Source organism: Cygnus olor, chromosome 14 (assembly GCF_009769625.2).
Source record: "Cygnus olor isolate bCygOlo1 chromosome 14, bCygOlo1.pri.v2, whole genome shotgun sequence".
NCBI classification, from domain to species: Eukaryota; Metazoa; Chordata; class Aves; order Anseriformes; family Anatidae; genus Cygnus; species Cygnus olor.
In genome coordinates, this window is record NC_049182.1 from 8,519,059 (window position 1) to 8,540,247 (window position 21,189).

At 36.3% G+C, this 21,189-nt stretch overlaps 1 protein-coding gene across 18 annotated transcripts in view; it reads right to left on the reverse strand.

The window, feature by feature from the left end:
- The window catches only part of EBF1 (EBF transcription factor 1), a 312,571-nt gene that overhangs the window by 42,042 nt on the left and 249,340 nt on the right, over positions 1 to 21,189 (reverse strand). For 14 of the 18 annotated variants that reach the window (XM_040573757.1, XM_040573756.1, XM_040573755.1 and 11 more), the window contains 4 exons: positions 10,335 to 10,400; positions 9,556 to 9,733; positions 7,855 to 8,034; positions 4,935 to 5,129 (listed from right to left, as the gene is read on the reverse strand). In XM_040573757.1, coding sequence (XP_040429691.1) covers positions 4,935 to 5,129; positions 7,855 to 8,034; positions 9,556 to 9,733; positions 10,335 to 10,400 — 619 coding nt within the window. Of the gene's footprint in view, positions 1 to 4,499; positions 4,569 to 4,934; positions 5,130 to 7,854; positions 8,035 to 9,555; positions 9,734 to 10,334; positions 10,401 to 21,189 lie in introns of all 18 variants that reach the window. The other 4 variants (XM_040573770.1, XM_040573762.1, XM_040573761.1 and 1 more) reach the window with 1 other exon arrangement.

The following is a 21,189-nucleotide window of genomic DNA, read 5'->3' on the forward strand; positions in this document are numbered from 1 at the left end:
CCAGTTTTCTCTTACTAGTTCGCTGTTCAGCCCTGAGACTTGTGTATGCATTTCCAGGTGCTCAGAAAAGGACTTAAGCCCTCAAATCCATTTTTAAGTTGAAGTAGAAATATGCCCTTAACTAACTGATGGCTTTGCAGACCAGCAGTTCATGGTTTTATTACACCTGTAGCATATTTCACCAACTACATTAAATGAACAGTACGTTAATGTTAATTTAGAATGTCCTCTCTTTTGTTGGCTAAATTGCATCATCAGTATTCCTTTGATAAGCTTTCTAACCTCAGTTTCTATGGAACCACCACCTCTCTTAAAGAAGAGACATTTATTAAAAGTCACTAGGTAAAATCTTCCACCTAGCTTGACCTCCAGGTTGGTCTGGAGTGTCCGAGTGACACACTGTGAGCAAGCACATCATTACAGGAGGTAGTCCTGTAAGTTAATGATGAAAGCTGTAACAACAATGCATCTTTAAAACACCAGTTGTATGGTTATTTGCAAAAAGGTATAAAACAGACTCGCCTTCAGGTTGGCGGCACTTCATGGGCACATTATTTAAATGCTAGAACTGACTGCCATCTCAGACATCTGGACATGTAATTTCTTAAGGAAGAACTCAACCCTGTGACTGGTGCTGATTCATTGTGCTTTAATTACAGCTGCAATTATTTGATAAGAACAGAGCCAAAGTAAAAGGCTCACAGATTTGGGGTTGGAGGGGGAGAGGAGGGAAATGTTTTCTCCGCAAACACCACCATATGTGCAAGAATTACAAGTCTAATCAGCAAGGGGAGAACAGCTCGAGTAAACTGCACTGATTAAATGAAATAAAATGAGAGGAGAAGGCGAGAATGCAAAACACATCCACATGTTTGCAGCAGGCCATCCTCAGAGGTGACATGTTGCAAGTATACAGCAGAATTTCGATTCCTGAATTTATTATTCCGCAACATTTTTATATGGAATCGTTATACTGATTGTTTTCACTCCACATAAGGGCTCTTCAAGGTGCTGGAAATTAAGATAAAAGGGATAGAGAGGTGAGTTAAGTTGTTTATGCCCTACAAGAAGACACTCAAGTGAGTTGTATAGCATTTACTGACATAGGGTGTTTTTTTTGTTCTTGTTGTTTTTTTTTTAAGATTCCTTGCCAATTTTATCAACACTGGATAAAACAAAAACAGCTTTGTTAAAAATAAATAAACAAATAAATCCCAAAAGATTTTGTTTCAAGAGCATCTCACATAACAAGCCCTGAATGCTCACAAGTAGGCTTTCCCCTTGTTACGTGTGACTGACAATGAAGCAAACCCAAGTCAGGCAATGCTCTCACTGTTTTGGTACTCAGTTGCTCCCTGCTCTGCTCCTGGGATCCTTACACTGTAGGCCAGGGTATGGATCCTGGTCCATGGACATCTGCCGACATCCAAGGCATCAATAAAATAGGCAATGACAGCAATGGGTACAGTCAACAAGACTGTAATTATGCTTGTGGCAGCCCTATGAGGCAGTCACCCACAGCTAAAGGTGAGAGTGTAATTTTCCCTGTATGAATGAAAGAAAGGGACATGGGCAGGGACTTGAGTCACAGCTTGTGGTCCCAGTTCTTCTAGCTCACTGTATTACATTGAGTAATTTGATTTGCTTCTGTTTCTTACCTGTGGATAAGTTTTATCCCTATTAAAAAAGCACTTGGAGATTTCAGGATGGCACTTGCTTAGTAGAACACTGAGGTGGAACAGCAGTGCTTGGACATCAAAGATGTACGTTACAGCACAGAGAAGAGCACTGCCAAGAACAGTGCTCCTTCCTTTACTGCTCAGATATGTAAGGAGTTAAGCAGATGGGAATGGATAGTCTTCCTGTATGTGATGAGTGCAACTGAACAGAATCAGATGGCTAATCAATCCTCTGTTCACACTACTTCAACATGTTGTCCTTTTCATACCTCTAAATTCCAAATTTAGTGAAACTTTAAAACAAAATGTTGTTTTGCTTTAGAAAAATTGCATATCAGAAAATGTCAAAATATTATTCCAACAACAACCAAAAAAATCTCAAGCTAAAAGATTCATTAAAACCAAATCAATTTCACCAAAATGTGGCCAAGAATTGCCTCTCTCTTGGGACAACATAGCTGTCTACTCTGTAGGATCCCAACCAAAGGTGACATAACTGCAATTCCCCCCTTCATGACTTAGATATTTTCCCACAGCTATATATCAGCCGTGCACCTTTTGCCATTGGAAGTAAACAGTACAGATGCAGATCTTAGCTCATTTTTTCAAAGCATTATTGCCTTTGAAGAGCTCTGAAATTCTGAATTAAATTACAAGGCAAATGACAAAACGATCTCTTTTCTGCCTAAAAGCCTTGATATTTCCATTCTTTCCAAGTCTTCATTTATATCACTCTACTTTTATTCCATAAGTGCTACATCTAGTCATGCAAATTCTCTCAGCTGTAGCTTGTTATTGATCCTGAAAACAGAGATAGCAGTGGGAAACACTGTAGGTATGAGATCACAACACCTCCAAAAAGAGAGGGCAGAGACTAGAAAAACTCTCACCAATGGGCATTATTTCTTTTATCATACACTAATTTGTATTTGCCACTAGCAAATTACAGAAATAATGTATTTTGAGTTTTACAAAATTGCATGGCAAAGAGAACAACAGATAAGCCTAGCTGTTGTTTTAGTGAGTTCTGCTGATATCTGAGCTACATAAGGAAAGCTTGATTGCTTTCTGATGTATCCAGAAGCCCAAGAGAGATAAGACAGCCTCCTTATACAAGGTTGTTTATTTAAGCAATAAGGCACAACAGGCAGTGCATTTCTGAGTCATTATTACAAGCCTCGGGTGGTGTCAGAAGGCATGGGGCTAAAGGCTGTATGTCTTTAACTCACCAAGAAGTTCAGCAATGACCTAAAAATGAACCATCTCTTGGTGGCTCATTCCTATTATAAAAACTGAATTGCTAAATAAAAATTAGGGGAAACACTCAGATCTGTGTGGTTTCTGGGCATTACAGATCTGCATGTGACATAATGAGGAGGCAATCAGCAAGCCCCAGTTGCATCCGGCACTCAGCTTATTCCATAATTGTTTTCCATAACCCAGTAGGCGGAATCTGGGAATTCTGTGTCTTGTGAAAGGAAAAACAGTGCTTGAAAAAACCTTCTCCTGTTACTTGCTTTTTCTCTCTAACCTCAACTGCATACTGGGACAAGTTGAAGAGATGACAAAAACATTAATATGTTCAAAAGCTTCTGGCAGTCAACTCTTACCTCCTTTTTTATTTTTAATTTAGAGGCAAAACATTTTTAGCTGCTGCCTTGAACATCTGTAGCATGTCAGCAGTACCGAATTTTTAAAACACATAAAAATTTGTATTCTAAACACCACAGCTCATCTGAAAACTTTGTTGTGTATGACTCTTGATGCAGTCTGTATTTATAGCAATTCTTACTGAAGGCACCCAAGTGCTGTTTATCTTTCCCAGTATTTTCACAATTTCCATGTGTGCTTGTGTGCATGCATACATCTCCAAGGATTCATCCTTCCAATTCATCAGTGTAAAATGCACTGAGGACAATGCTTCCCTTCAGTCACAATGGATCCCAGCTTTTATGAATGAACTCCTTGCGCTCTGTCTGCATATAGATTTTTCAGCTGTAACAGTGCTATCAGCATTATGCCTGCAAGCCCAGTGTCTATCTTTTCAGAGGCTGTAGAGTGACACGTGGAGTCTGTGGAGCCATCCTCCCCCTGCTCTGTGCAGCTCCTCCCGAACACAGCTTTAAAAATGAAGGATTTGTTCCCTGCTCAGTGCTCTTTGGATAATTTGCACAGGCACGTGGAAAGGAAAATAGATGTCAGGTCTGGGGGAAGCACAATGCATACCGCAAAATCTTTCCCACCTCTGGCACAGCTGGAGGTAGCTGGCTGCATCTGCTTAAGAAAACTCCTTGGTCTAAGTGAGCATGAAAACATCTCTCTCAGCACACTAATGCACAGTGAGGTAATTATACAGAAAGGTTTAGGCACAGTGTTGGAAAACAGGCTGAACCAAACAATGAAATGGGCAGTGCTGGTCTTTGCAGCATCCTCAGTTTGACAAGCTTTTGTCTGCCACTCCCTGCGTCAATGCTCCAGAATAGATTTAGGTGCTAATGCTGGAATACTTTGTAACAAGAGGGGAAGGGATGTAGAAAAGGAGCAGCCCCTTACTACCAACATTTGAAGAGGCTTTCAAAGATGCCCTGCATCATTTGTGGAAATTAATTGGCACAGAAGTACATTAATCAGTGCTAACTAATATTTGCCCTGATATGAATTAAATTGGAAAATGCTGCTGTTGGTTTGTAATGTGTCTTCTATTTATGAAAGGCAAAGGTTTGTGCCAAGCTCTGTAACGGTCTATTTGCTCTCAGTAGGATCTCTGCACAAGTGTACTATGACAAAGGAAAAAAAGGAAGGGAAGATTGAGTGACGTACTTCAGGAGAAGGCCAGCCCCTGGAGAGACCCTGCAGTGGAGTACTTGCTAGAGTCCACAAAAGACTGGTCTGATAATGGACGACAACAGGGAATAAGAGAGGAAAGAAAGAAAAAGGATGGTATTAGTAAGCTGAAATATTACTTGTTTTTATCATAACAGTAGGTCTGTGCTTTAAGAGACACAGCCTCCCAATTCATCAGTATTAGTCGAGTTAGAGGTAGGGTGGTTGCCAAACACCTGCAAGGTACTAGGTGGGCTGGCGGTGGAGTCCAGTTACTCTTTTGGGGAGGAAACTTTAGGACAGAGGCCACCAGGGATCCTCCATTGTCTCCTCTCCCCTTGGAAAACTCAATGTCGCTTAGAGCCTCGCAAGGCACTGGGAACTTACGGTTCTGAGAGCAGCCTTCTATGCTCCAGAGCTGGTTTCACTTACCTTGCAGGCTGTTGCCGTTGGTGCTGGTGCAGGTGGGAGGAGGAGACGTTTGCGGTCTCACAACAGGCGCAAAAGCACTCTTCTGTTTCACCGCTGAGACCATGTTGGCTGGTGAGAAGGAGAAAATCCCAGACGAACTGCTACAGTTTGAGGGGAGGCTAGTGGAGGAGGCCATTGTTGGACTTGATGGCACAACTAAAGGAAAATAAGACCCCCCAAAAGGCATACCTTAGTATTAGAAAGTCAGCACTACCGTAGAAACAAATTAATCCTGCTTCTTGGATGTACTAAGTCTAATTTCAAAGGGCCAAGACTTTTATTGCAGTTAGAGTTCTGGTTGCTCACAAAGTGTGATTGGTCACTGCAGGAAGCACACTTTTTTTTTTTTTTTTCCCTCTAAGTGCTCTCAAGGACTCCCTTAATTCTCTGTCAATGCAATGATTATTCTAAGGTTTGGCATCAGCCGTTGCCCTGGTCAGAACAAATGTATAAGAAGGAATCCAGATTGTGCAGGTAACTGAGGGATTAGAAAACTGATGGGTGAGGAGAGTGGTTAAAGTACAAATCTGGATCTGGAATTTTTAATGTGGAAAGTTTTTAACCAGCCTCCAAAGACAGCATTTTGAGCACTACTTGCTGGAAGATGGGTGCAGAAAGACCTACAGGGTTTCAGACACCCTGCACAAGGTAGAGACACCCTTAAAATCTTATTTTACTATATGATGCAATAAAGAGCTTTCGTTCATGTACTTATTATTGAGATTTTAAGTGTGTTTTCATGAAAATAAAACCAACTCCTTTTATTTTCAGACTGCATTGCTGACTTCCCCTCTTTGACTAAAAAAAAAAAAAAAAAAAAAGTAATTAGTAAATCCTGTGTTTTCACTCTGTCCTGTTTAGAAACTGCATATATAGAAGATGGGGCTATGAATAATTACATATTATAGAGTAAAATTCATATCATCTGGGCTTTGCATTATTATTTTATTTGCATTTATGTAGATAAAAATCACCCTATTTAAGTTCCTTTTTGAGAATCTGATATCATATTTGTTAACACTGAGGAAATCAATTAATGGAAATTAAATGTTCAAAGTTTCACAGTCTGACAGATACAATCTTAGTCTGAAGTCACTCTATGTCTGGAAGTACTTGCTAAGGGAGAGCAATCAAAGCACCTAAATTGAATTGCTACTATACAGCAATTAGTTTATTGATTTAATTAAGAATGCCACCTTTTAATTTTCAGGTCATGATTGAAGCATTTTCTGATTCAATGGATTAGGCATTAGCAGAATGACAGATCTACCAAGAAAACCTCCCAAAATATAACTAGAATAAAGAACCAGGGCTGGGAAGTGAAGTGCTATTCTAAAGAGGACTTTGTTCATAAATATGGAATTATACACTGCTTGAGTATTTTAAAAGCATCACTGGCATCTGCTTCCAAAAAGAGATGTCTCATCAATCATGTTATATTATGAATTCAGAGAGTGCAAATTCTGTGACAGTAAATTCAACTTAATAAGTAAGTAAGGTACTCTGCAACATTATTTGTTACATTATTATTAGAGTACAAAATAATAACTGGTTAGCAATTCTTAAGTTATAAGTACTAGTTACATGGGTAAATATTTTATTCTAAATTTGTGGCAGCTAAGAAGCTTTGGAGATAATTTTTTCGATCAGAGTTACTACTCCTTTTTAATTCTGAACTCTAGCAACACAATTCAAAATCATTCATTATTGCTGTTACATCACTAAACTTAAGATTTGATGTGTAAACTATGGTTTGTCCAGCACTGTTTCTCCTGTCCATTCTAGGGTCTCAGCCTATAAACCTTTTTATATGACAAGACCTTCTGGCCTGATTCTGCTAGTAGCTTTCTGCAGATGTCTATGGAATCTGTTATACGACATGAGTAATGTCAGAGGAATTGGGCAGGTCCCATTCATTCCATTTTCTCATGTGAATAGGGACTACTGAGCTGTGGCAGGAAAGGTTCATAGGCATTTACCAACAGAAACATATATGTGTATGTATGTATGTATATATATAAACAGGTTACAACATCTTTAATATTATAATGCAGAAAGTTAGTCCTACATATCAATATTTCTATAACTGGGACTGTAGAACATAAACACTTTACGCCATGGGATGTATGTTTTGTACGACCTGAATCTTTATGACATTCTCTGTACAGTCACTAAAATACAAACTCTAAGAGCCATTGTCACATTTTACTAATACTAAGTTCTCAGTGAAGTCAATATACTAGTTACAAAGCAAATGGCATATAAGCAATCGAGATTAGGCCCAATAGTAATTCATAATGTGTATAAAGGTTATGAGCACATTATTTGCTCAGAGATCTTGGAAACATCATCATGCAGCTTATGGAAATGTCAGTCTGTGCCAGTATTATAGCAAACTTTTCTGCCCTTCATATCTTACTGTTGGAAACACTATTTTTCCTGCAGCAAATATGCTTAGCCTCCTTCCATACTCACTGCAACGAAAAGTGTGCACCGATAATATTTGATCAACTCCAATGGAAATTAAGTCAATTATGCCATCCCTGCTTTCTAGAATTGGCAATGTTGAAGACAGCATTTCGTATTTACAGAGTGCAAGGTAAGTTATGAAACTATCAGCCCAAATAATGAGAAGCATTTTTCTTTTTCAGCCCTTATGAGACTTCCAAATAATAACAACAAAATATAAAAACACATTGCTGGCAACACCAATGTCTTCAAAGTGCTTCAAAGGTCAGTGGGGGAGAGAAAGGGGAGGAGAGAAAGGTCCAAGCTCTGTTTCAAGTGCTCAGAATAGAAACTAAATATTGAGTATTACAGAAAAGTCACCAACTCCTTGTAATGAAAATGTACAAATACAGAAGAATCATATAATACTCACTGGCATAGGGAGAATTGGCAGCAGATCCATTCAGGAAGGTTGGAGAACCGCCTAAATTTGACATTCCAGCATTCCCATAGCCATTCATGCTTGTTGTGACAGAGTTATAATTTGTCTGCTGAGGGGTGGTGCTTGGCACATAGCCATGAGGTGACACGCTGCTTGAGTTGCGAGTAAAACCTTTTGTGGGGAGGGAATACATTTAGAAATTGGTGTTAGCCCAAGAGCAATTTCTTAAACAAACAGCTACAAGCAAGTAATTTGGGGCTACTAACACAGCCACGGTGTGCACAGGGAGGGGCAGGACTGACCACTGCTACCACCAAGAAACCCAAATTGTGATCCCTCACTGCCTCGGTCATTGCATGTGGGAACTCAAAGAGGGAGGAGGAAGGCTACAGCCTTCACTGGCAACCTGTTCCTTCAAGGAAAGATGACCATTGGGTATTCTTGGAATACTCGCTCTAAAAGAGCTGTTTGTAGGAGATGGAGTAAACATGGCCTATACTTTCAAAGTTAGCGGTACGTACTGAGTTAAGGTACGTTAAAAGCATGTGATTTCTGTTAAATGTCTTCTGATTTCTCTCATTTAATGCATCTCAAATTAGATGCTACAGCACACTTTAGAAAGCACAGGGTAAATTTCTCAAAGTAGTGGAAAATCCTAAGTCTTCTTATCCTAGTCTGATCACTATGTTGGTAGAAAATGACCAAATTTGGCTCCAAGTTAAAATTTGAATTTCTACCTAATTCTGGAAATGATGTTTGGAGAAACTCATATCCAAATACCCAAAAATGAGGATTTGTTTCCAGAAGCACAGGAATACAAAATGTATCTTCACTCCTGGAAGGTGAAATATAAACTTCTCTTCCTATTGCATAGTACATCCATAAAATATTATGATCTGAAAATCATTTCTATTTTTTAGTATAATGCAAAATAATTTTTCTGCCCTTCTGAAAAGCAGGCTCCTTCTAGTACTTTATCATTAAAATGGATTTTAAGTTTTGTAATAAAAGGAGCTGAGCAAAGGAGAGTGAGAAATGCAAAGATTTTTTTAAAAAGATGTTTGTCACTTTTTTAACTATAGAAATTAAAACAATACTGATTTGATTTTATGTAAAGTGAAAAATGCTCTATTTTAAAAATGAGGGAAGCTCTGAAAATGTCTTTGTAAATATTTCTATTTTTGCCCACTTTCAAAATTTAGAAAAATCTCAAACTCTGAAAAAAAAAATAGTGCCAATATAATGTCTCTTGCAAAACCAAATCAAAAAATAATGATGTGATACTTTTGTGTTATAAAGAAAGGCTATATAAGGCCCAGACTCAGAGGTCATCTGTTATCCATATTCAGGAAAATATGTAAGTACGTGCTTAAGTACATGTTCAGGTTCATAGAAATTCTTTTCAAAATAGTAGGATTTAAACACAAGTGCAAGTGTTATTCCGAGCAGACAGAAAGTGATCTGATACATGCATAAGTGCTTTTCTGGAACTGGGGCTGAAGTCACTAAAGAAAGCCCTATCTCATGACAGTACTGAGTAATTCGAAGTTTCTGCATGCAGGTGCAATGGTGTCTGTCTGGATGTACTTCTTGCATTCAGTTTTGAACCATCACTCTTTCACTTCTCTGTGTGTTTGCCTGACTTCTATCAGAAAAGGTTCAAAAAGAGAGGAAGACGCGTCTTCTCCTGACCCTGATTGGTGGCCTGTGAGGCTTCGGAAACATTGACAGCTAGTTGACCACTAAAGGAATTCACTCCCATCATTCCTGCGTGGACTGACGTGTTAGCAAGGGCGGGGAGCTGGTTGTGGTTGCGGGGGACACTGTAGAGTGCTTCTGCGATATCTGCTGCTCTTTTCAGGATTATTTCCTAGGGGACAAGAAGGGTAAAAAAGAATAAAAGAGTTACCAAGTCTACTCTGACAAACCTTTACTTACGTACTAAAATAAAACATTTCCCCATCCAAAGGAAAAACTAGATGCTTTTCTTTCTAAACCAGCTAGCTGACTGATAGCTGATGCTTATAAATCTGCTTCCTTCATGATAAATCCTGACAACTGTGGTAAGAGAGTTGGAAGCTTCAGTCCCAGTGGCCACATTTCTGTATAACAAAACAAATAGGCAGAATGGGACTGAAGCCTAGGCTTACTCCATCTTAAAGCTAAAATATCTTTAAGGTAAGACTGAAACATCACTGGTGGCAAGAAGTAATACATATCATTGCCCATATTATACAGTCTCTGGTGACAGTGGGCAAATGCCCCCAGGGTTAATAACGTTGCTTTTGCAAGCACTAAATTCACATACTTTAAAAAGAAAGCAAGCAAACTAAACCCCATTCCAGATATGGCATTGCCCTATGTATTTATTCTTGTCTCTCGTTATAGTATCATATACCTTTAGCCCCTGATCTATCTATACATCTAAGAAATAGCCATGTTTTAGAATTGCTGAAGTAGAATGCATTTACCTGGTTATTATGTGGCATACCATAGAGTGCTTCTACTAAATCAGCAGCCCTCTTAAGTATTACTTCCTGTCAATATAAAAACAGATGTGTTCCTCTGAGTTCAATAAACTCCTTGTGGGGGAAAACAAATATTAGAATCTTTTATATTGTTCTATCAGTTGCACTGTGTTTTGTGTTTTGTTGTTTTTTTTTTCCTCCCACCACGTAGACCTTAATTTTAACAACACTCAGCAACCACTCAATGGTGTTAAATCACTAGTTCATCCTATTCACACACACGCTTAATCAAGTCAAAAGGTGAGAATCATTGGTGCTGCAAAATAAAATACATCACTCAATTGTCTCTACCATCTGCACCATAAACCACTCATCGGTTTATTGCAGAACACAATCCTGAGGTCATTTACTAGATTACTGCAATCAATGTCATTCAGAGCATGTTATGAATCCCTTCAATGTGTTTATTTTTTTCTTAATTGCATACTGCAGGAATTGTGACCTTATCCAGCAGGCCACGTTCAGAAGATATCCAATCAGTTCTATGCTACTGGTAATGTAACCTTTCAACTTCTTTGGTTTGTATCTTGATAATGACAGGTCAGGGTGGGATTCATGTACACAAATACATGCAATATGTGAGAATGGCCCAGTGCCATGAAGTGTTTCCTTGAAAAAAATCCCAGCATGGACAGCAGAAGTTAGAGCAGTCTTGGATATAGCTCTCATTTGGGGGCATAAATTAACTTTTTATTCCTCTTTCTTTTCTCCCTCCATTTTCTTATTTGTTCCTATTTGTACAGCATTTTAAACGGGCACTCAAGTAATGCTAGCATTTCCTGTGTTCTTACATTTTAAAGTGTGGAAAAATCTCTATCAAGAATCCTGATAGAAAATGTTAAAACAAACAAACAAACAAACAAACAAAAACAACAACAAAAAAAAACATTACAGAATTAACCCAGACTAATTTTATTTTCATATTCTTTAAAGGCACCTATCAGATTCCCAATTGCCTGATCAAAAACAGTCCAGACTGTCCTTTAAGTAAAACACCATATTTTTGTAATTGCCAGCCCCTGCATGATGCTCTAATAAACTAACACGATGTTATTCATCGTGGTATATTTCTGTAGGTAGCTTTCAAAAATAGTAACAATTCTGAGTATTTTACAGTTTTCTACAAAGTTAAACTTTTAGAGTTAAAATATTTTACACAATAGCCATATTTTATACCAAAAAGAAACAGTAATGCTCAATTTTCATATACTGTAGAGTCTGATCAGAAAATAGAGATATAATTGCGTTCATTTTGCTGTCACCATAACCTCTTCAAAAATCCTTGAACAACTCTTCAAATGACAAGCTTTTAGATGCATATTAGCATTTTTTTCAATTTTAAATTCTCTATAATATAAGATAAAACAGTTGTCATACTGCAGTAACTACTTATGACATATATAATGTCCTAAATTCAAAAATGAGATAGAGGATTTTTGTACTCCCAGTAAACATTTAGGCTTGCCTTCTGCTGAACACCCCTCTCCCAGAACATACATTTAAATTATTTTCCACATATGAAGTGAGATGTAATATATAATCGAAAGATTTTTGAATCGCTACATTGAAACAGATTCTGAGGAGTTAGTTTGCTACAGCCTTTTCTTTTTTTTTCTTTTTTTTTTTTTTCCTTCACATAGCTTGACCACAACCACTAGCTGTATAATCATGGACAAGCAGACTGCAAGCACCATCCAGGTACAATCAATCCTTGTTGCTTTACCAGAGTCATCAGAACACTAAGTAGCCCTTTTTGCCTCATGTTGAAGATACAAACTGGAGAAGTGTTTCTGAAAAATGTTATCTTTTTCAAATATGATTGTAGATGGAAAATTACTACACAGGTGTTTGACTTTGCAAACTAGGATTTATTTCACTTCAGTAGAAATTGTTTGCACTATATATTTCACTAATGCAAAATTAAAATGTAATACAGAGCCCACAAACTGCTTTGGAATATTGTTAACCTAAGCTGTCATTATGCCAAATTACTAAAAAAAAAAAAAAAAAAAAGGAAGTTTAAATAGTCAATTCTGCTCCACCTAACTAATCATAGTTATTTATGTAACGCTGAGCTAAAAATCTCAGAATGCATCTAAAAAGAGATTGAAGACCATGTTAAAAAATGAGGTAATTACATGGAATCTTACAGCTGTTCTACCTGATATCAAATATATTGCAGTTCCTAAATATTGGAAGTTATTTGATGCAATATTATACTGTATGTAAATAAAACTAATTGTCATGATGGTTTACTGAAGTATGCTTGACAAGTAGCATTCAATTTTCCTAGCTAGTCGATGGTTATCTTTTTCCAATATCTTCATAGCCTGTAAATTTGAGTTTCATACTTTCTCTAACAATATTTTCACACAATAAAAGCATTTCTTGTTTATGACATTTTCAGATCATACAAAGTAGATTTTACACAAAAACTCCTGTGTCAGATACTGGTATCTTCTATTCCAGAGCTGACGGTAGTTCTTACAGACACAAACTAGCTTTAAAGATACACAATAAAATGCTACTACAGACATGCTCAAGGTATTAACTTCTTGTTTTCTGAATGCATTTAAACCTTTTGCAGCTCTGCCTAAATTACCGTAGAAGCTACCATTATGACTTCACATACAAAGGAACCCCCAAAGTCCTCTATAAGTTAGAGCAACAGACCTTGCAAGGTGCTTGGATTGCGGTGACCAGAAAATTGTTCTCACCTCCATGTCATTACGCTCACAGTGAAGCAGCCCCCGAGCATGTTTGTGTTCGGGATCTAATATATTGCCTTTCAATCAGAGCTGAGAGCCACTGAACACATAGACAGAACATGACGAGCAGGTCAGGAAAGCAATAAAGATTTTACAGAGCTGTCCAAGGTGCTAAATTTACTCAATAATGGGTTTGGCACCATAGTGTTAACCTCTCATTTACTACCAGTTTGAGGGACTAAATTGAAGTAGCTGACTTCATTTACCTTGAAATGTATATTTTATGACATTATGTAAGTAGATTGAAAGGGCACTGCAGTTTTAACAATTTAAAGGCTAGAGCATGTTTAAGATGAAGCTTGAATATTTATTGTATATTGCACTTAAACTATATAGTATATTAAAATGCATTGATTAAATTTGTAAAAGGTATTATAAAAAAGGACAGCTAATATAAAAGATCTATGTCTTTTAAAATCCAATTGATACTGTATGTTACCACTGCAATGGTGATAAACAGATAGATAGGTGGACAGAGAAGCAGACAGACATCAAAAAGTGAGTGAAACTCACATTCTACAAAAAGAAATCTCTGCACAAGCTCAAGGTCTGTTATTCCAGATTTTTTTTTATTTTTTTTTTTTGTTCACAGAAATTATTCTTTGCCTTCATCCTGGAAACATAGATTTTCATAGCAGTAAGTGGGCATCATGTAAGGTCCTTCCAATTGAATATGCAAGTGGAAATATTTCCTGAAGAGACAGAGTTTGACTAAAGCTAATATCTAATTTATGGGGGCATTTGTCAAAAAAGACCCACTCTCCTACTAATATTAAAAGTCTGACAGCTTTCGGGTTAGAATAAAGGACTATGCAGCATTTAGTTTGAGGGCCTTCTTGTCTTGCATTTTTTTCAAATAAGCATCATTTTATTTCTATAAAAATAATAACTGAGCAAATATTGAAAAGAGTAAAATATTATAATATAGTACTTTATTTAAAATATTACTTAAATATTATTATATATTATTTAAAACATTATTTAAATTATCATTATATATTACTTTTAAAAATTATAATATATTACTTTAGAGATTAAATGTGATGCATCTGAACTCTGCCCTCCATACAGCTACACAACACAGATCCAGAGTCTATTTCTATTCCAAAGCTGAAGCTGATTTTCTACTGATGGATTTTATTATTATTATTATTATTATTATTATTATTATTATTATTATTATTATTTTGTGAAACAAAAATGCAATGAACTATTTCTATCAAATTTTCTTCCTGAAAATAGTAAGGGATGTTTACATTAAAAAAAAAAAAAAAGGAGAAGAAGAAGAAGAGATGGGGTAGTAAAGTCTGCTGTGACTTTGCATATTCCAAAATCACTGTAGGAAGGATTATATAAAGCATACGAGAATGACTGTGCTTTTAAAGCACGATGATCATAATTTAAATAAAATCCTCTTCTGACTAAATGTACCCTGGACCAACATTACAGTGACTTTGCATGTTTTGTTTGTGACATGCATTCCCTTTAGTAGGAATTCATTAATATCATAAAACTTTCAATTCAAGTTTTATTACGACAGACACATTTTGTGTCAAGTTCTATCATGATCAACAAATTTTGTGGCAGCTTTAAAAAAAATCTCTGCTGTTGACATCTGCCTTTTTTTTTTTTAATAGGGTGTCTAGTGAATATATCCACTTTTGTCCCAACACTGCTGTGAGTCTAGTCAGCAAAAGGGTATCTAGAGTTATAGTGAGTTATTCAGCTTTGGTAACTAAATTGGACAGTGTTCAAGGTACTTGTTAAATCTAAATGAATTTTGTCAAGAAAAAGCTGGCCACAATATATAATACTCATCAACCACATATTGTATTATTGAGACCACCAAAGGATTTATGTACTTGTGGAGGGCGTGGGGGGGAAGCAGTTCTAGCGGACTGTGAGGCATTTATCTTATGTGTTGTCTAGATATCATATCACCTTCTAATGCTCTTTAGCATTGTAATACAAGAGAGAGCTCATTCATCTTCTGAGAGGGTACTTAGGGATGATGATGTCATTCATACTTCCTTGACTCTTATGTCTGACCTCCTGGCTCTGCCTTCTAACTTCCTACTCTCATGGCTACTTGCAAGAAAAAACCTCTTCTACAGAGTCAAAATACTGAATAGCAGACTCCAGTTCCTTCACCTTGCAAAGGTCATGTTCTGCAAGTTCAAGTAAAAATTAAAATATTTTGTGCTCAAAATTTTCCTTTGTTTTTCAATGGGTGAAACTTTCTATATACTAATATAGGATATGTACTAAAACTAAGTTTTAAATTTAGAAATTGTATATGCACTATACAATATTAATAATAAAACAGTAAAGATAAAGTTGTGAACACATCTTTTTAATTCTAATGGCAAAGATAGCGTTAGGTAGAAAACCATTTAGAAGGATGCCGCAGATCTAAAATGCCAGTCATATAGCTTGGTATACAAGAGTTTCAGCCTGCCTATCACCTCCCATCTTTCCATATCAACCGGGAGCATTGCATTATTGTATCATTTTCAGCAATTATATTTTTATAAAAGACTCATAAAAGACATTCTAAATGTAGAGATCCTCCATTTACTGTAAAACTGAGCAAACTAAGCCAGCTTCATGGGAAGTATAAAATAGCAGGGCCATTTCACTAAAAAGATTTTTGTACTCACATAAAGATGAAAACTTCTCTACCAAACAAACAACTGAATTGTTTCCATATATTATAATTGAATCATACTGAAGAAGTAAACACCATATCACAACAACAGGAAGCAAAATGAGAGAGAAAGACAACATAGCTCACTTGAGGGATTAAAAAAAAAAAAAAAAAAAAAAAAAGAAAGCTTCTGCTTACCGCTGCCTATAGGATAGAAGTGCACTGAATCAGTCCTGTTACTGAATTTCAATGGCAATTTCCAGAAAATAAGTCTACAGTGGAAGCTAGAACCTTAGCTTTTCCAAGCCATTGTAGTCTCATCAGCCTCCACCCAGACTGAAAATCACAGCCTAACTCTACAGCACTAAAAACAGTCATGCATGACCTTACCACCTGCTCCACAATGAGCCAACCTTATAAATAAAATATAGAAAGCCTATATGAGGCAGCAGGAAGAACAAACACTGATGTGCAAATGTGAGCAGGCATCTAGCCATAAATGTTGAGAATCAATGATTAAAACACCTCTTAACCACAAAGGTGAAAAATGCATAGCAATAAGGAAAACACACCCTACTCAAAAAATCTCCATTGGAAATACTGATGACAAAAGAAGGAACAAAATGATGGTGATCATCTGTAAGTCTGTCCTAGCAAGTCTCCCATCTTACCCCTATTATCCTCCTGTTAATTTGATGTACTTAGACACACACAAAAAAGTATCAGCCTCCTTTTTTAATCCACACCACTCATGCTGCTGGTCTTCATTTCCATAAATGATGGGCATGTAACAATGGCAACCGAATTAGTAGCTGGCACAGATGTGTACCTCATCTAGATACACAGTAACGTGGAATAAACTGGCATTAATATAGTTGCACTGGAATAACCCTTTGAATAAACTGACATTTGAAAGTCTGGATGCTCCCACCATATTATCATCAACTGAAGCATCTGGCAAGCAATTTGGACAGTTCTCTTGCTGAAAACTCTGGAGTTCTCTGCTAATACTAGGTCTCTAAGTCAAAGAGAGAAGAGCGGATGTGTGAAAGCTGATAAGCAGAACTAAAATCACTCTGCCAGTGTTTATAAAAGTGTCCCTCTTTTAGGGACTTTAGCCAATGGTGATTGAATTATCAATTGGTGATTGATAAAGACTCTCAACTATATCCCTCAGATGGCTGCAGAACTTTTGATTCTCCTAAATATGTTTACAGTATGGATTTCCCCAGATAAATTCACCAGAAAAAGGCATTTATAGCATTTAGAGATGGAACTATTCAGAGTTGTCAGTTTTTAACCCATGAGGCCATGCCCACAACACAAGATTGTAGAAATTACTACATTCTATTCTCATATCTATTTACATCCTACAGCACATCAACTGGTATCTGGTAGCTGTCAGTCATGTTTGGAATTCACTAACACTCTCATTAAGAAATTGAGTAAATGGTAACTCTCTGGCATCTTCTATAGCATTTCCCACGGGTTATCTTGCAAGCTCACACTGTGAGGATCTAAGGACAGATCCCCTCAGTATGAAACATAGCAAGAGCATGAAAGGAAACACATTTTCATGTTGTACAAGAGGTTGCAGCATTTACCCAGCAATGCAAAGACCAGTTTTTCTGCACATGGTTTTCCTTAGTTATGCAATCCCCTCTTTCAAACTATGATCAGTTTGTCAGGTCCAGTGAATCACTAGAAGGCAAAATCAATTATCTATAAACTAGATCGTGAATGGATAAGTCCACTTAAGGGCAATTCAGTGGCTAACAAACACTCTTCACCACCTTTCTTTACAGAAGTTCCTCCATCCTACCAGTTTACAGTGACTCATACTATTCCCATCTATCTAGGTTACAAAAAGGTTTCCCGATTTACCCATGAACATATGAACAAACAATAGAGAGCATTAGATTCTTCTCTTCCATCTGATTCAAAGGTTGGCCCCAGTGACCTAAAAGCGTATTTCACATGCTAATTTTTTCTTTTATGCCACATCCACCTGCAGTCCCTGGGCAAAACATACAAAGAAACATGCACAATCTCAGATAGGAACCTCAAGCACTTCTTTTTGAAAATTTACCCCAAACCATTTCTACCAGCACCTACAGTACTTTGAAGCAGATGTTCATTATTGAATTTAATGAGCTTTTAGGTTTTTTTGTCTTTATTTTTGCACACATAAGATTTTGTGATAGTTCTTCCTCTGCTCTCCATAGTATTAACATTCCTGTTTCTTGAAAACAGCTGCAGATGAGAGTTGCAAGGAAAAAAAAAAAAAAAGAGAGAGGGAGAAAAAGAGTTATTACTCACAGCCTTCTCCTGACCATTTTATACCCATATATTTTTGGAAACTTGTCAAAGTCCCCTTATGGAAGAAGAAGAATGTTTTAAATTATTTGAAGGGTCTGGACTTAAGCAAACTTAAAAAGAATTTGGTAAAATGAACAGAGACACTAAATTCTGAGACTGTCGTTCAAAGATCCTGCACAGGCTGTTTTAGGAGCTTTATTCTGCAGATTATATTCTTGTGCCAATTAGAAAAATTCCTGAGAATACTGGGATTAAAAAAGATTAAACATGCCTTGCAATTTTGTATGTGGTACAATGTAGATATCCAATTATGTATTTGTAACAGTGAAAAACATTTTACTTAGCAAATAGGCTGATATCTTTTTCCTACCATTTGTATGCACAAAGAATTTCCAAACACAGGTCAAGTTGTACCCCTTTTAAATTGTTCTCCCATTAGGTCAAATCTGGAATGTATTGGGTGGCATAATTCACTTGACTGCATTTAAATCTATAAAGATATATAATTATGTTTGGTATTGCAAGGCAAGAATGTCATCTGAATTCAATCAGCAGAGCTATCTAGCAATTAAAATGTAACTTGTATATATGTGTTTTGTCTGTTTCATTTTTGGAATTGTTCTTTATTAGTGCTTTTACTCATATAAATATCTGCCATAAGTACACCAAACTATGTATTTTCGGTAAAAAACACATGCTCACCTATATGAAATTAATTAAACAATCCCTCTGCATTTTGCTTTAAGGAAGACTGAAAAAAATGACAGAATATTTTTAAGATCTGTGAAACTGTCACCCTGTCAAATAATGAAGATTTTTCTCAATTGTGTGCTTCAGGTAGGAAGTGATAGTAGCTAGAAATTGAGAGTTCAGGTTACTTTTAATAGCAGGAAGAAAACTGAAAAATAAGACACACAAATTCTGACCTACAATGATATTCCACTATGTTCTGTGGAGAGAGAGTGCATAAAAATGTTGAAATAGAGACTGAAATAATGTAGGTAGATTTTAGTATTACAGTTAAAACACTGCTCAGTCATAACCTCTAGAAATGACTACTTTCACTTACATTTTATCATCGGTATAATTAAAAGAATTCTCTTGAAAGGGGCATTCTCATTACAACGAAGGACCACTTCAGACCCAATTGAAATGAAAAGACAGAGCATAGATTAGGAGTAGATACCAAGTGGTAATTTTTAGGGAAGCATAAAATGCCAAATATGTAACAATTATATTTTATAACTATGTGTTCAAAAGACTTACAATATTTTATTATACAAAGAGGCTTTAGCTCAGAGAGACTACTTCACTGAAGTGCCTCCTAGCATATATGCTAAAAAGCATTCAACTTTTTTTTCATTAGAAACAAAAGATATTTTTCTCCTGATACTATTTTTTTAAAAATATTTGTCCTTAAAAAGTCAACTAAAATTATCCAAAGTGAGTATAAATGTTGAATAAGAGTATATGTAAAAAATTAAATTTATCTGACATTTCACAGTGGTAAGAATATCCTTTCCTGTATACTTCCATGATATAAAAGCTGGTACACTTTACACTATCTATGGCTCCTTTTTAGTGGTGAGTGAAAAGATTACTATTTCTACTTCACCCACATATTTTATGGAATTGCTTCAAAATTCACCACTGATTTTTCAAAACACATTAACATTTCAGTAACTTTTTTGATCATCAAAAACTCTTAGTTTTAAGCTGTAAAACTGAAAGAAAATTCAGATTACCAAAACATTCATAAAATTTCTTTCCTGTTTATAAAATAATACTCTTGCACACATTTTATACGTCAAAAGCTCACAGTGAAAAAATTAATCATCTCTATTCTGTAAAATGCAAGGATTTCCAGATACAAGATACTACGTCCAGATGAAATTACGACTATAGAATTAGTAAATACTCATCCTAAAGAACTCATCGTACAGAACTAAAATAACTGAGACAAATTCTAAAATTTCTGTATCTTAGATCTCCCATATATGAACAAAAAAATGTGCAATATATATGTGGTGCTGCTTTAAAAAATACTTCTGTTTTGTTTCCATTTTCTTCTCAGCAAGCATATCAAGTGTCATCAATAGTCAGAAATAGATTCCAAAACATTCCTTAAAACAAAACTAAAATGCATATCCGTGTTTATACAAGTAGCATGAGATTGTATGCTATTGTACTTAGAGGACATTTCAGTCCAGTTGAGTTATATCAACATAAGTTACATGATTGACTTTTACAACAGAAAGAAAAGGTTGTACTCAAACAATGGTTATTGCCTCAATGGAAAAAAAAATCAATGAAAGTAAAATGAACAAGAGATTTTGTCTGAGTTGCAGTTAATACTACTGAAGAGCTATGGATATTAAAAGGTCAACAAATAAATTAGTCCAAGTGTTATGAAATGAATGATTTGGCTTATAATTGTATTGAGTGCAAATTGTTCACTGCCTATTAGACCAGGTAATTTTTAACCATGGAGCCTCAATTACTGTTCCATAAGCAATAATATAGTTGTAAGAGCCACCGATTCGATCGAGTGACCTATGAGACATGCCAGGACAGCTGACTTTGCTATGATGGATCACTGAGCCTGATCTCCAAATGGTGCCAAACCTTCCCTTCCCGTGAGGAGATCTCATAAAAGAAACATTACTGCTTGATTCATTTTACCAAAATGTTTGAGTTTTCAAGTGTCAGCAGTTAAGTATAGATTGTGAAACTCTCTATTTCTTAGAAGAATTACGACAACAGGCATCCTATTGCTTCCAGCACTCTGCTAAATGGCATCATGATGGTAAGGAGGATGCTTTTTCTGCTGCTCAATTGGACTGTGTTGTGAGAAATACACTGCAATCACATTTTACATCACCACGTAAACCACTGCCTAACACCTAAAACCAGGCTAGAAATGGAAACAGTAGGTGAGATTATAGACATTACTTCACACTTCTGCAATGCCCTGCATTCAAAGATCTGAAAGCACCACTTTAATGGGAACCAATTAAACTTCACAACGTACTTTCTAGGAAAATATTCTCTCTCCCCCATCTTC